General features: G+C 36.2%; 2 protein-coding genes across 2 annotated transcripts; both read right to left on the bottom strand.

Moving 5' to 3' along the window:
* Window positions 1-811: 811 nt before the first annotated feature.
* Window positions 812-2,221, bottom strand: LOC114530053 (zinc finger MYM-type protein 1-like). The gene has a single exon (XM_028551633.1). The coding sequence runs from the start codon at window positions 2,219-2,221 to the stop codon at window positions 812-814; it is 1,410 nt and encodes a 469-aa protein (XP_028407434.1).
* A 1,379-nt stretch (window positions 2,222-3,600) lies between these two features.
* Window positions 3,601-13,134, bottom strand: LOC114530062 (protein NLRC5-like). The gene is made up of 3 exons (XM_028551648.1): window positions 13,108-13,134; window positions 6,866-7,045; window positions 3,601-6,743 (listed from the first exon to the last, which is right to left on the bottom strand). The coding sequence occupies exons 2-3, from the start codon at window positions 6,993-6,995 to the stop codon at window positions 5,320-5,322; spliced, it is 1,554 nt and encodes a 517-aa protein (XP_028407449.1). The 5' UTR covers window positions 6,996-7,045; window positions 13,108-13,134; the 3' UTR covers window positions 3,601-5,319.
* Window positions 13,135-16,655: the final 3,521 nt, after the last annotated feature.

A 16,655-nucleotide genomic window follows, 5' to 3' on the forward strand; every position in this document is an offset into this window, starting at 1 on the left:
TGGAAAGGCCTGGGTAATTGTAGTATCATATAAATCAAGTTTTTTCAAAAAACTCAACGATCCTATTGCAGTTATTAGTTGTTTCTCTCCTTTGACTTTGGTAAAATTAATGCAATTCAACGACAGCTTTTCCAAAAATTTCATTGCTGGTAACGCCTCAGTTAGAGCGTCTATCAGAACTTGGGAAGAATTGCGAAAACCATAGCTTAAATAAAGTTTCTTTAGAGATCTTACTTCAAGTAATAAAGCAAACAGCTGCTTTGCATTGTCATTATCAAAATATATCCAGATCAACTCAATCTTCTCGAGTGACGACAGTGACACAATAGGAAATAAGGAATCAACTAAAATTTCTTCGACAAAACAGGGACCGCGGAGCAGTTTTTGGATTGGGGGGGCTAGCGAAGCCGAAAAAGTGAACCCTCGGGGGGGGTCCATACTTATCTATATATATTTTTCTTGTAAACATTTCAATGAAAACTAGCTACTAATGCATAGAAGGAACCGTAGAAATGCAAACAAACACCAGCGTACCTAAACGAACCGAACAAATCTTTATACCTGCAATGAATAATCATTGACTGTGAAGACGTAAACTTAAGCTACAGCTTAGACATATGTAACAAAACAATTCCAAACAAATAAAATAAAATAAAATATAGCCACCATAACGTCGCCATAGAAAATTCCAAAGTCACACTATTTTTACTGAAGTTTTTAAATCAAATTTCGAAATTGTAGTTTGGATCCTGCTCTGTGAATGTGCCAAAATTTCGTTTTCTGTTGTCGTTCTTTGATACAAATACATTGGCTAGCCTACGTCCACTAAATTTATACTTTCTGTTCGTGTTTTGTGGGTGTGCAGTATCGCCAGATGATTAAATCTCTTTTGTGACATATTTGCCCTAAGCCATGTTTTTAATCGTCGTGCCGTTGAAAATGATCTTTCACCAGTTGCGCTAGTTGCCGGATTAACCAATAAAAGTTTGCAGATGGTAATTGCTTCACCGATCATTAGTTTAGTGTGGTTATCCAGACTTTTCACTGCGTCTATGATATCAGCAAAGCATTCTGGTTTTTTATCCTTCATCAGAATTTTAAAAATTTCCAGTTGCGGGATAAGAAACTCTACTTTTATATCCTGAGGGTAAAGCTCCTTTACAAATGCCAGTTCAAGGGAAATGTCTTCTGATTTTAAGGACTTTAGTAAAAGGGCTTCTAGCTTCGAATAGCTTTTAAAACTGGGCTGGTCAAAACGTTCATTAATAGCCGATGTAATCAAATCAAGGGCTTCGTAATAAATTTTTCTGTACAAATCTTCTGATGTTTTGGGGTGCCAAGGTTCTGCTTCTCCCATTTCATATCTTGCCGGTGCCTTTCTCTTTCTTGGTAATCTGGGTTCCGAAATATCTGCCAGGGTCTTTTTCTTTTTTAAAACGGTTTGAAAAAAAGCCTTGAAACATTCTTCATTTCGTATTCCTCTCAATGCATCGGTTGTTAGCTTGGCGTTACGTTGACCAGAAATCGATGACATATTTGCCTTCTGTAAAGTTGCTGACAAATTGTCCGTATGCCTAAAAATCATCATGCCAAGATGTAATCCAAAATAAAAGTCAAAAGACTTCATTTGGGTACTACATCCGATAATTCGACCACGGACGTCTGGTTCAAGTTTTGTTTTAAGGCATTCGTCCCACAGCTTTAAAAGAACTTCATAATTGTCAATCACTCTCTCAAAACAGATTGCTCGAACCGTCCACCTAGTCGCACTAAATTTTGTTAGTCCACCAGCTACCGCATCTTCATCCATTTCATCCTCGTATTGAAGGTTTTCCTTCAATGTTCCGAATAAATTTTCTCGTTTGGGTGAGTACTTCACGAGTTTAACTATCTCATTCGTGTTATTCATGGTGTCAGATAAGATCTTGGAATGACTTGTTGCGTCTTTGACAGATAAACTTAGCGAGTGACCATGACAATGTGTGGGAAGAGCCTTTGGTTCACATTCCTGAATTTGTTTTGCCACACCAGATTTTTTGCCAAGCATGTTACTGGCGCCATCATAACACTGTCCCCTACACTGGGACATTGGCAGTTGTAGTCGAATGAGGCTATCTTTGATTGCTGAAACAATTGTTTCAGAGGCAATATTTGGGATACTGTAGAATCCGAGAAAGTCTTCATGCGCACTAAGCTTTTCATCAATCCACCTGAAGCACATAGTCAACTGCTCTTTATTGCCAATATCTGTGTATTCATCAGCTATTATGGCAAAGAAACCTGTCCCAATATCCTTATAAGGTCCCGTTGAACCTGATGCGCCATAATTTCAATGATTTCATTTTGTACATCATGGCTTGTGTACTTATAACCGCCTTGCTTTTTAATCAACTGAAGTAACGCAGGATCGTCCTTGCCCCGAAGTTTCATCAACTGATAAAAGTTCGATTCAACGTCAGTGTCTCCTTGTATAGCTTGTCCTTGTCTACATAAAGATTGCAAGTTTTCAATTATTTTCAATAAACAGCGGCGATTAGTTTGTCGTACTTTCTTGCTCTCCTCATTAGTCATTTCGATTATATTGCCGTAGCTCTTTGTGAAATTTATTGCATAATCAATTGCCATCTTATGACATTCCGAAGATTCGTGCTGTCTGAATTTATCTATGGCCTTTTTCCAATTGCAAAACCCATCCGAGGTGAACTTTTTATTTTTTTGCTAGCACACCTTAGGTTTCCTTGGGCATTTTGCTGTGCGCAATAAAAGCAAAGGACGGAGGAGTTACGCTGTTCATCATAGTGTAGCCAAGAAAACAGATCAAACCATGAAGCCTGAAAAGAACGATTCTGCCCGGTTATTATCCTTTTAGGAAACTCAAAGTTCTTCGGTTGGTGTGGGTTCATATAAGATGTTATATATGTTTTCTCACATGGGATTTGTATGGCTGCCAGTGGCTCCGGTTCGTTGAAAGAAGTTGAGCCCACAACTGATGGTGTAACCAATGGACTGGATGGGTCACTTGCACAAGTGGAAAATTGGGTTATTGGGATGACAGATTTGGAGACGGAACTCTGTACAGGATGGTAGCTAATCGTTCTTGTTTCATGTCCTGAAATGTTCAGATTTGGCATCATGTGTAAAATGATGTAAATATAAAGTAATACGGGTAATTACTTTATAGTCAAACTAAGATGTACTTACTAGCAGGCGCAGCTGAGAAATAATCTGAAATCGTTTTAGCCTTCAGTCTCTTCGCTGTTTTGCACTTTTCCTTTGACTTTGTTGAGCTCCTAGTTCCTTCCATATTTCCATAGATCATATGGGATTCTTGGTTTGTAATGACTGACGGATTGTACGAGCCGGGATGACCACTACTGTAGGCATTTCTTCGCTTCAAAAATTTTTCTCTGTATCTGACTATATATATAGGGACGTAGACCGGTTGTTGGATAACTATTCTTTTCGTGAATATTTTGTTTGGACGCATTTCCATCACCGAATATACATTCACCGCAAACAAACAACAAGTTAGAACAACGCCTAACTGCTTCATTAATGCCAACATTATGCACAAATTCATTTACTTTATTTGAATTATTTATAATTAAATTCACACATAAATGGTGGCTGCACAGCAGCGTCAAGATTTCTTTTGGTAAAGACTTCAAGTAGCGCTAATTATAATGCATCAAAATTCACCCTTAAATTATCCATAGCAGATGTTCGTCTAATGTTCGTCCTCGTCGAAAATCTCACATAGAGGTTTGAACGAAGCCGTGTGTTAGCAAAAGACACTTCTATGTTTGGAGTTAAACTGAGTTAATCTGACGAATAGTGAACGTACACCGACACGGATAGTGAACACATAATTATGATTACACAACTTACTATAAGGAGTTTTTATTCGTATTATTATGGCCTTAGAAAATTATTGGGGGGGCTAAAGCCCCCCAGCCCCCCCCACTCTGCGGTCCCTGCAAAAAGAGTCAACTGTTTTAAATGTCTTAATATTCCCAAATATTGAAATCGCTGTTCCATTGCACTTAATTCATAACAAATAATTTTTAGCTTTTCCAACAAGTAGAACGATCGCGAGCCATTAAATAAAGTTTGCTGATTTATGTGAAACTTGTGTAAATGAAGTTTCCTTAAATATTTCAACTCCCCTAGTGAGAATGACAATGTCTCTTTATCATGATCGTTCGACTCTAACCCTAGCGTCTTCAACAACCTCAGTGATGGCAAGACCTCAACTAAATCTGGGCTAGGAGGAGTATCATATATAAAAAGCTCATTTAAATAGCTTACTTTGACTAAAGAATGAAATATTTTTTCTTCATATCCAATATTATTATTACACATATCCCTGCTTATCCAATCATACTTAAACCTGAGCATTAATCGCTCTAACAACGGCAGTGACGCTAAAACCTCAACTATGGCTTCTCCACTCAAAACACCAGATAATTTAAGTTCTCTTAAATTCTTCAACTTTCCTAATGCGGTCGTGACCAGTTGTATTTCGCTTTTATAATCTCCATCGTCATCTTCATACTCGTCGTACGTCAGATCAAACACTAGTTTTTCCAATAACTGCAGTGATGATAACATCTGAGCTAAACCTTTCAAAACATTTCTAACATTTTTACAATCGCCGAAGTGCAGAACAAGTTCGAGATCCCGCAAATACATCCATCTTCCTAACGCGGAAAACAATTTTTCGACTGTGTGTTGATCAGATAAAATAATATATTCACATTCCAACAAAAACCTTTCCAACAAATGTAGTGATGGTAACACTTCAGCTAAATGGTTTATACACTCTGGGTAGCAGTCCCCAACGTTTAAGCTAAGCTCCTTTAAATATCTAATTTTCCCCAACCCAGAACACAGTTGTTTTGCATCTTCAACATCTTAGCCCATTGAAGATTGAGAATTCTTAAAGATTTCAACGAAACTAACGCATCAATCAATTTTTTATAATCGATTTTTTCAACACATATTCCAACTAAAACTAGCTCTTCCAGGAACAAAAGAGACGAAAGCATGTCAACCAATGCATCTACATCAGGTAATTTTACGTGAGTGAGGTCAATAATTTTAATGTTGGGTAAACAGCTTATTGCACTAAAGATTTTTTCAATGTTCGAGTCTACCATTGTACGAGCTAAAGATATTTCTTCCAACATCGATAAAGACGACAACATTGCGGCTAGTGCCTCGACATCACACGCTCTTAATCTCATGTCAACGAGGTGAAGTTTTCTCAGATTCTTAAGTGATGACATTTTAACAAAGAGCTTTTCGCTATGAATGACATTACTGATAATAAGCTCTTCCAAGCAAGTTCTTCGACGGAACAAATAACAGGGAGTTTTCAAAAGCATTGGCATCGGCCTGATTGCCAGACAAATTCAGATATTTCAACACTTTTAGCGAAGCAAAACTATTCCACAACACATTTAAATCACTTCCCCTCATGGACGATTGGCTCAGGTCTAACCCCTCCAACAAAGGAAGTCCCTTCAACAAGTTCGCAAGTGTTCTTTTCCCGTCTGAATCAATAGCATTCATGCTTAAATCGAGATACCTAAGATCTCTTAAGGATGCGAGTGAGTTTGAGATTTTACCCAAATCCTCACCATTCATCTGTGTGTTACTTAGCCTTAACTCCTGGAGATTTTTGAAAGAAGACAGGATCTCTTGCAAAAGATCGGAAGCTCCTTCAGGATTGTTGCTTAAATTCAATTTTTTTAACTGCTTTAAGTTTGATAATGGTAATTGGAGTTGGCGAAAGTCGTCCAAGACAAGATTATTGGACGATAAATCGAGTTCTTCCAGCTCTTTCGCCAAAGAAAGTAGGAATGCCAAACCATCCACAGCGACACAAACATCAGTATTAGCTAAACTTAACACTTTCAAATGCTTAATTTTTACACTTAATGAACACAACGACCAAATTGAGCTGCATATGTGATTAGAATCTAAGTAAAGTTTCGTCAAATTTGACTTAATTAAGAAGCAAAATTGGTTGATGTTTTCGGGTGTCAGGTAATTGAAAGATAATGAAATGGTTTTCATGTTAATTGATAACTTGTCGAGTTGTGTGTCGAATTCGGGCAAGGGGGAAAATCTAATGTGGTTGTGAGAGAGGTTTATTTCTTCGAGTGCTTGCAGTTTACAGATCTCAATTATGTTTGTGTTTCCCTGGAGTGCGCTATGCGATAAATCTAATGAAACAATGTTATCAAACTGTCCGTGCATCTCGAATACGGTTAGGTTATTTTTAGATAGGTTTAAATTTCTAAGACTTGCCGTCCATTTTAATGATGCCAACAGACCGAACGTTTCTTCTTTAGTTAAGCAATTATCAGTTAAAATCAATCTTGTTAAATTGCTACAATTCACAAGGACGGTAATGAAACTATGGAAACAATTCTTCTCAAACTTGGTACGAGATAAATCTAATTCCTGTAAATTATTCTCGCTACCGAAGCATCTAATTAGAGCAAAAATATCATCGTAATTTAGGATATTATTAATAATACGAAGGATCTTTAGACAAGAGGGCAAAGAATAAACACTCAGAACTTTGTGTACCGCACACCTGGAGTGAATTTCTATCGTGTGAATTTCAACTGTGGATTCCAACCTCTTCAAGAGGAGATCATCATCCAGAACTGCCAACGATATCGTGAGTTTCTTAGTTGATTCAACATTTTCAAGAAAATAATTTATTCGCACTGTAAACAAAACGTGTTGTTGTGAGAAATATTACAAAAATTTAGTCAATTTGCGCAAAATTGTCATGCAGCAACAATGTTAAAAACTCGAAAAACAATTTGTAAAAGCAACGTTGACTCACATTGGTTTGGAGAAGATAAGACAGGACTCTGTGAGGTAAGCACCATAGCTTCCTCAAGTCCCAAAGCTGTCATTTGTGAATCGAGATCATTGTCAACAACGGTTTGGTTAAAAGAATGTGTGCCCGGCATAGATTGCAAAAGATTAACGTGAGGAACTCCAGTCGATCTTGAAGACTGCCCTACAACATTAGAATCTTGAGATCGTTGGCTTGTCTTCAATTCTTCACGATTCTTAGTTGATTAATTAAACATTTTCAAGAAACTTTCTAATACGAACTATAAACAAAAGGTATTGATGGGAGAAATGTCACAAACTGAGAGGTACTGGAAGAGTAGGATATGTGTAGGAGTAAATAGTTTAGTGAGTTCTTTGGACATATTATGTACATAAAGCTGGTGAAAAAAGTGTCTTACGAGTTAAAACCCGTGCTTTTGTGGTTCAGAAGCACGTAGACGGCTATCTTTAAAACCAAGAACGGGGAATCAAGGGACGAAGAACCAGTAACGGGGAACGGGAATCTCGAGAATCTTTAAAACCGGAATGAGAATCTCCGGAATCTTTAAAAGCTGGAATGAGAATCACCAGAATCTTTAAAACCCGGAATGCGAAACATGTAAACAGAAGTAGTGATAAAATAACATTCCGTACTATATAAGCAAGTTATGTCATTCGATATCAACTTTTATAGAAGTTTAACTCTATTTGAGCAACTTTTGAAGAAATGAAATTATTACCATGTATAGTCCTTTGTGACTACGAGTACGGGACTCCTCATTCTCGCGCGTTGTTTGCTTACGCCATCAGCCAAAACTCGTAGTCACAGAGAGTACTTTTCATTTCATTTGGTATTTTTCATTAAATATTCACATCCAAAAATTGGAAAATAGCTTTCAATCTTCTCATAGAAGCCACACAGCATTGCATAGATGAGATTCGAAATTGATTTGCATGTCCTTCATGAATATTACAATCTTGTATGAACTGAAATTAATATCTTTTAGCATTTACCATTTGTGTGTGAAGTTGGATTAATACTCATGTAAAAAGTATTGTATATATAGGTAGAAGTTGCATTTGTTTATTGTAAATCTTTGAATTCAAGTTCAAGATTCGGATAAAAAACATGTAGTTTTTGCTAGTTTTATGGCAAAATAAATGATTTTCAAAGAAATTTTTTCGTGTGTTGGAATTGTAGAAAAAACACATCAATCATGCTTGTTTTAAGATCAGATGTTTTTTGGATGGAAAAATAACTGCCTAATTTATAATCGGCGATGATGTTGGCAATCAGCTTGATATTTATAAAGAAAATCATTGGTGCTTGTATTTCTTACCTAACGCATATATTTTTTTACAAAAACACAACCAATTACCGTTTGTTTTTAAAATTTAGGCGCAAAAATGGAGATTGATAGAGCCAACTTTAAATTATTAACGTTTTTCGTCTTTCGAACACCTTTTTCCCTTACTTTAGAGTCAAAATACACTTGCGTGGCAAGTGGAATGGCGTAGGCAGGGGGACAGCAACATCAAAGGGCTCCGCCGCGAGTTCCATAACTGTATATCATTAAACTGTGTCGTAGTTGCCGAGCTTTTGAATGAATTAACTCATTCAAAAACTCAACGACGCCTAACTAAATAAGCCCTGGGGTAAAATTGTCCCTAGAGGTCATGTATTCGGCCTTTTTGATGGGAAATTTTTTGAGGGAGATTTTTTGTTAAATTTTGGCCAATATGGTGATAATTATATGCAAATTTTCGGATTTTTCGTTTCTAAACACGTTTGATGAAAATATCACTACGAATCGCCCAAACGAGTGTATTCCAAGCAAAATAGATGAAAATATTGATAGTCTTTATAATAGTAATACTAATAGTAAATACTAATAGTCTTTAGGTGAGATTCCTGGAGGGCTTTGCGTATTGACGCTTCTGTAAAATTCAGTTTAAAAAGTATAGTTCGGCAGTAAATATCTTGGCTTGTAGAAAGGCATATGGTAAAACGCGGACTGGACTTGTAAAACACGGACTGGACTAAATTAGTAAAACGCGGACTGGACTAAATTAGTAAAACACGGACTGGACTAAATTAGTAAAACACGGACTGGAATAAATTAGTAAAACGCGGACTGGACTAAATTAGTAAAACGCGGACTGGACTAAAATTAGTGAAACGCGGACTGGACTAAATTTTTAAAACGCGGACTGGACTAAATTAGTAAAACGCGGACTAAAATCGATTTCGTTGGAAGCACGATAAAATTTCTTTAATTGTGATTTGACATAATTTTACGTTAAATTGAGGCGAGTATCTTGAAATATAATCGATAGTTTGCCCAAAAATTTCTCAATGCATGCCAGAAAACTGTTTTACCAAGAGCACTATGATTTGCAAATTTGCGGCGAAAAACATTGCCTTTAGACTTGTCATTGTATTTAGACTTGTCTAAAATTAACTATTCCATGATTGCAGCATATACCGGTATTTCTATTTTATCGAAATTAACAATTACAGTTTGAAACTTCTTACTCTTCTTTTCCAAAACTTTGGGAAAGTATATACGACTTTTTAAATCTCTTGTGTCAATAAACAGCAGCAGCCTTGGGAAAACAACTATATATTAGCTTGAAAAACTTTAATTACAAGTGATATCAGTGATTAAGTCTGAATAGATAAACTTACAACACTTCAAAACTTACTATACCTATTTGATGAAGTCTGAAATATTTACATCTTAAACACAAGCAATTAATACTGATAAGACCTTTTTAATAAGGCATTAATAGTAACAAACATTATGTATGCAATACAGTGCCATACATAAGTGTTTGTTATTGACTTATTGGGTGGGGGGGGGTTGCATTATGTTTTCTCAACTGGTATATTATTTATTTGAAGAAGATTTACATGCTTTTCAAATAAAAGTAAGATCAATTTATATTGAAAGAAGAACAGAAAATGTCAACATAATAGTACAAAATGTCAAATGCACTATCAAATTTAAATGTCAATTTCAGCAGCACAGTAACATGTGCCATAAATAGGTTTTATTGTTACATGTCAATATCATCTATAAAAGGGTACACTTTTAACAAAAAAAACTAGAACATTTCTAATATGATAATGGGGACTGTCAATTAACACAGTAGAAAATGTCAAATGCATTTTTAAACATCAATTTTAGCAATATTAATCAACTTTTTTTGACATTAATTGAGTCGTATGTTATCTTGAATTGACATCAGGGATTGACAGAAGTGCATCGGACAAGTCGTCTGAAGAAAACATCTGAAAGACAAATGTCTTGGGTACCAAGGCTTTAACATTTGCACTATTAAGTCTATATTGTCGAGCCAAGTCAGTTTCATTACACTCTTGTTTGCTTATATACTCTCTCATATTTTGAAGTCTATTTTGCCTCTCATGATCATTTTCCTTTGAATGTTTAGCTTTTTGTAATTCTCTATTATTTGGAGCCTTGCACTCTAGATAAAATTCCCAGTTTTGGTTGAGGTGCAATTAAGAAGTTCTGTAAACTGAACAGGCACAATTTCAAACAAATTATAATGCTATGCCTCAGAAAGAACATACAAATATTGCTGTAAATCTGAAATGTTTGCAAACTGCAATACTACTGCTGTACCATTAGGATTGGACATTCCAAAACAATTATGTGAATCAAAAAGATGGAAAACACTCCATATGCTTTATTAAAGAACATATTTATATAACAAATGTATTTGCAATTGCTATGTGAAGTTTATAACGAGAATGAATGTCCTCATGAATAATAACAAGCCCTTGCAGTTCTTGTTTGTAGTCAATTACACAAATTTCTTCCCCATTATTTGTTGTGACTGACCATTAAGTCAGCCACAATGGGTGGTTCATTGTCACTAACCACGATGGGCGGTTCATTTCGCTCAGATATCGAAATAAAGCTCATTCTCAAAACATGATACACTAAAAAGTTTTGGATGGTCTTTCGCGGATAAATACACGGCACCTGGTGGCAAATTGATGAAGTGATTATTCATCGCCTTTATATACCTTTTGTCGGCATTGTCGCTTTGTATTAAAAAAAGTATTTAATGTCGTTAGCGACCATTGCCATTGTGGGCTGTTAAAAGCACACTGTTTACCCCTAGAGATAACATCAAACAGTCATCGCTATGATTAATATTTCCTCGGATAAAAATTGCCATAATTTGTCGATTGCTTCAGCGTCAAGTCTCTAGTCGCCAACGAACTTGCTTGTTTACTATATGAATATGGCAGCGTCAAACTCCGCCGGTGTAGCGGTCTCATTGCTTCCCCAGTCTGAGCCATCCTCTATCACAATTGATCACAATGCGCATATTATGCGCATGCGTGAGTCAGTGGTTTTGCATAACAACATTTCCTCGTGGTCTGAGTTATCCCTTTTCTCTCGCTGGCTGTCAAACAGAGCACAATTCTCACACGCGTTCAAAAATCTTACTAAATTGCTTGGTATTAAAGAAGAAAAATGGTTCCACAGCAAGAGCCTGCTGTTGGAACGAGTTTATCGAGTGAACCTGAACCGAGGAACAGAGAAAAACGCATGCTTCAACACAAAGAAAAGTGCGAGCGAATTCTGCACTACCTGCGCCATGGCAAACATTTGAATGGTTTGACAAAGAATCAACAACGTGTAGTTCGTGGCCATGCAAAACACTACGTTCTGGATGATACAAGTAATTTATAAGATAATAATTATAGCTAATATTTAGTATTTATTCGTTTTTTTTGTTTTAACAATAATTTTAGTTGCAGTTTATTAGATATATAAATAAGCAACACTGCAACACATTATTGAATCAATCAATATCACAGACTCAATACCTTAGATAAACTAGACATTAGTCAACACAGACATGATTGATTTTTGCATCTTTGTATATTATTAAAAACGATTCTCATAGAGTTGAAAAGAAGAGTGCTCACACAGAAAATTAAAATTGATCTTGTTGTGTTGCCCATGCAATGTTATATACGTTATTGAAACAAAGGTTGCAGGTGAATTCTCCAAGTGCATCATCCCAGAAGTTAATTTGTGTTTTACAATGTCCCGCTGTAGATAATGAGCTGTTTTACACTGCTGGAAAAAAGGGGTTCGGAAAAAGGCTATCCTAACCTTAGAGGAAATCTCAGAGATTTTGCACCACCAGTCCACCACCACAGTGATTCTATGGCAGTTGAAATGAAATGAAGTTTTCATCCATCAGCAGGTGCTCAATTTAGTATGTTGTTGTAGAGCCAATGCCAACAACCCTTGAAGGTTTCAAGTATGTCTGTACATTCACAGACTATTTTACCAAGTTTGTGGATTTTTTTCCAAAAAAGAGCAAAGCTGCAGCTGATGTTGCAAAATGCATCAAGAAATTTACATGCAGGTAATTGAGATAGGAATCATTCAACTTTATTGCCAGTTGGTGAGTAGGTAAATTTATAAATTTGCTGTTGCATTAAATTTAGATGGGGAGCACCTGCACGGCTGCCAGTCCAGTCCGCGTTTTACTAATTTAGTCCAGTCCGTGTTTTACTAATTTAGTCCAGTCCGTGTTTTACAAGTCCAGTCTGCGTTTTACTAATTTAGTCCAGTCCGCGTTTTACTAATTTAGTCCAGTCCGCGTTTTACTAATTTAGTCCAGTCCGCGTTTTACTAATTTAGTCCAGCCCGTGTTTTACTAATTTAGTCCAGTCCGTGTTTTACAAGTCCAGTCCAGTCCGCGTTTTACCATATGCCTTGTAGAAAAGCTTTTGAAGTGAACTAAACTTGTATACAAATAAATAAATGTTTTAGCTTTAAGATAATACAAATTCTACTTGATTTGATAAAATACTAGCAGATAAAATCGAAGTTTCCTGCACTCTCCCTAATGTCTATAGCTGCACCCGATATATCTGAAACTTTAATAACTTATAAAACCTTTTCAATTTTTAGGCCCGTCGACTGAAACCGGACTATATATAGTCATGTCATATATGTTTGCTTAAAACACTCTTTTTTTACTTGCAAAAAACAATATTTTCCACAAACTTTCTGTACAGGGAGGTGTCCGAAGAACTCAATCTAATTCCCTATAACTACGCGTAAGTGTAATAGTTTTTTAATACACCATGTTTATATTAAACTTTTACCTGAATTTTGGCTGCAATGATAGTCACAAATTATATAAATCTGGAGAAAAATATTTATGACGGTAAAGTTGACTTACATTCGTTCGGTCCTTGTAGGTTGACGTGTTCCTGAAAGGAAAGGTACTAATAAATGTAAGGTAACGAATTGAAGTTAATGAGTTCACGGCAACCAGGTATATAATCCATCTTAATTATCGCTACTCTGGTTTTAATAAATGAAAGTAATCACCACACAAAGATTAACTTCACGACCCAACGTTTCGACACTCCGGTCTAGTGTCTTCATCAGGGGTGATCTGATGTTGAAACTCAGTTCCTTATATGCTCTCAAAATGACGTCATCTATCAATCAGATGTAAATATTCTTTTGGTAAATAGCTTCCGTCATCCCTATTTAGGGCACAAAGACTCGCATTAATATGCCAGGCTTCCAAACAACGCCTTTGTCCATAACGATCATTAGTGGTAATGACTTTTGAATCGTTCTACGCAATGTTATGGTTCACACGTGTTCCGCCAAGGTTGATTTTGAACTGTCTAAGCTCGAAACCGCCTTTTGATGTTCATTTCGCTGAATTTATTAGAGGTGAAACTCTAAACGCAGACCAAGTGCTCGTATCGTTTGGTGTCGTTTCCTTGTTTACCAAAATGCCTGTCAATCTTGCCATCAAACTTGCTGAAAAAAGACTCACAGAAGATGTTTCTTTATCACAAAGAACATCGTTACCTGTGGAGGATATAATCGATCTTTTATCCTTTTGTCTCAATACGACTTATTTTACTTTCGAAGGCAACTATTACCAGCAGGTTTTTGGTGAATCAAAAAAATCAAACCGTGCATTTGCATGACCATTGTCATATAGACTGCCATTTGGATCGTTATAAAAAATATACCTAAAATTACATTCGTACTACGCGCCATCTTTCAAATTGAATTTCCCGCCATTGAACCAGCCCAGCTGAGCGGGCTGACAAATTCCCATCTAAACACAAAATAAAATGAGCTCGGCAAAGCGAGCCGGGTACCAGGGCTAGCTCGCCTCCATATAAACACCCCCTAATTATGGTAGGATTATATTTCGGGACAGACGTCCTGTTGCTCATACAGTATAAATGCACGGTTTACTTGCGATATTTTATATGCAGCCGTTCATTTTTACCCTCTTTCACTTTTTCGAGGCCCAGAGAAAGTTGTTTTGGTCGAAAAATACTAGTTTAATATTTGTTCGCGCGCTGAATATAAACAAACATTTCGTCGTTTACAAGGAAGATTAAAGATGATGTAAAATCCGTTCTGAGCCTATATTCTGCGCATAACAATGTTTGTTTACGTTGGTTATATAATCTTTACATGACGTATGCATTGTTATAATTTTCTTATTTTCTTCTCGCTCGACCGGCTGTGATCTGTGATGAATATGCTTATTTTATATTACATTTTGAAGAAAATATTGTTATATTTTGAAGAAAATACAAAGCAAAGCTTGTAAATAAACCGCCGTTATTTATAACGTTATATATTTGTAATTGTAGGACAAGCGAGAAGGTAGCGTCTGTAGCGACAACAAATAGCCTCGCCATTTCGGGCCTCATTCAACAAATAAATTCTTGGAGCATTCCTTTCAGCATAATATTGCTTTTTTCTAGCAGCCATATGATAAGATAAGTTATTGTCGTGACTCGCAATTCGAGCCTCTTCGCCTTGCGACATAAAATAAAACCAGACACAGTACTAAAATGCGGTGCCCGCAATGCTTGCCTAGAAATACTACGTCCGCTCATTTCTAACGACATCACCAACTTACATTCTCCTGTCGGCCGCAGCCTGGTTGGTTGGACATTAAGGTCAAAATTGCGCCGTTTTAAAATCTTCAGAAATAAAATATTTAGGCTAAAAATATTATCTAAAAATACTATCAAAATGAAGAGAAACGTGAGACGAATAAACTGGTGTAGAGCCGGAAACTAGAAAAGCAACGATACAGAAGTCAAGGATTAAGCGTACTGCATTTTTAGTTTGTTTAATAATTTTGAGCGATTTGTCATAAAGTTCGCTTATTGAAACTATACTTTAAAACCTTCGAAATAGAATATATTTGGCTCAAAGTACTATAAAATAAATCGTAATGTAAGACCGAACCACTTATTTAAGGACGAAAATTAAAAGAGAAAACCAACGATATGAAAGATATCAAAGACCAAACTTACTATTACTAGTGAAGTATAGCATAGTAATTTTGAGCGATTTGTCAACAATTCAATTTCGTTTGTCTTTCAAACGCCACAAATCGCTGCGAATACTCTTGTTTAGAAATATATTTAAGACCTGAAAGTATAATTTCTTACGCTGAATCAAATGGTGGTATTTTTGTCCTTCTTGGGTGCATAAAAGCAGAGATACACGCAATTATCAGAGTTTGAGATTGAAATTGAAAAAAGAACGTTCCTTTAAAAAAGGAATTTGGCAAACGTACAACAAGATTAATAGTAATAATTAGGAAAAAATTCCAAGCATTCCAAGCATGTGCAAGGAATTTTTACTAGGCGATTAAGGAAACGTATTGATGCGAACAAACAAACTCACAGGCAGAATATAATGCGGTACCAAACTTGGCGCGGGCACCGCAATAATTGTGCTCCCGAACTGCCGTTTGTAATACAAGTATACAACGCGCTAATATCGCATATCATTAACATTCCTCCAAGTTGCTCCCCCACTGATGGAATGTGTTGATGCGCGTAATATATGCGCAGAACGGATTTTACCTCATCTTTAAGATATACGAATGTCAGAACGCACGCGGACGTGAAGTATACAGTTTCAAAACAGGAATAAAAAAAATTATAGACTCTTTTTGGTAGGGAAGGTCAAAGCCGTAAATAAAACAAGTCAAAACTAGGTTTCTAAAACTAGCGACTGTTTTCATGTCACGTCCGCGTCGTATAGATTTAATACATCTTTAACCCACTAATCTGTTTTGCTTCATAACGCGCGTCATCATGAATTACTTCAACACATATTTGTTTTCATGAAGCCACACAAAATCTACAGTCTCCACAACATTCACTGTCTTGACAGTGGCGTAATGCTAATAAGGTATTGGATCAGATCCTATTCTATAAGGTATTGAATCAGATACTATTCTATAAGGTATTGAAATATCAGATACTATTTTATAAGGTATTGAATCAGATCTTATTGTATAAGGTATTGAATCAGATACTATTTTATAAGGTATTAGATCAAATCTTATTCTATAAGGTATTGGATCAGATCGGAATCGATGAAACTTTGCTATAACACTCGATTGATAGCGCTTGAGTCCGACATAATCGTCGAATCCTGTGCTGTACAGACTATCACTAACATAACCACGCACGGTTTTCTACCTACGCTTCTCACTAACATTTCGACATCAATGATAATTGTGACATCTTCCATGTCGCAAATTCAATATTGAATTCGATCAGATTTGCGGGTTTATATTACGCTCGAGAAAACGAATTGTTTGTTGTTTAAATTGTCGTGACTGTCGGGCGATATAAATTTCTCATATTACAACTCCAAGAATATATATATATGTATAAATGCAGTTTGGTAGCAGGACAGGAAACTAGAAATCTA

This window comes from Dendronephthya gigantea, unplaced genomic scaffold, assembly GCF_004324835.1.
Source record: "Dendronephthya gigantea isolate DGI-Jeju-01 unplaced genomic scaffold, DenGig_1.0 000059F, whole genome shotgun sequence".
Taxonomy (NCBI): domain Eukaryota; kingdom Metazoa; phylum Cnidaria; class Anthozoa; order Malacalcyonacea; family Nephtheidae; genus Dendronephthya; species Dendronephthya gigantea.

What these genes read in the sequence shown, in the direction of transcription:
- LOC114530062 (XM_028551648.1), bottom strand. Translation starts at nt 6,995, where the DNA reads ATGCCGGGCACACATTCTTTTAACCAAACCGTTGTTGACAATGATCTC. An exon ending in CTTATCTTCTCCAAACCAAT is followed by an intron (nt 6,744 to 6,865) that starts GTGAGTCAACGT and finishes TTTTGTTTACAG; the next exon opens with TGCGAATAAATTATTTTCTT.
- LOC114530053 (XM_028551633.1), bottom strand. Translation starts at nt 2,221, where the DNA reads ATGTGCTTCAGGTGGATTGATGAAAAGCTTAGTGCGCATGAAGACTTT.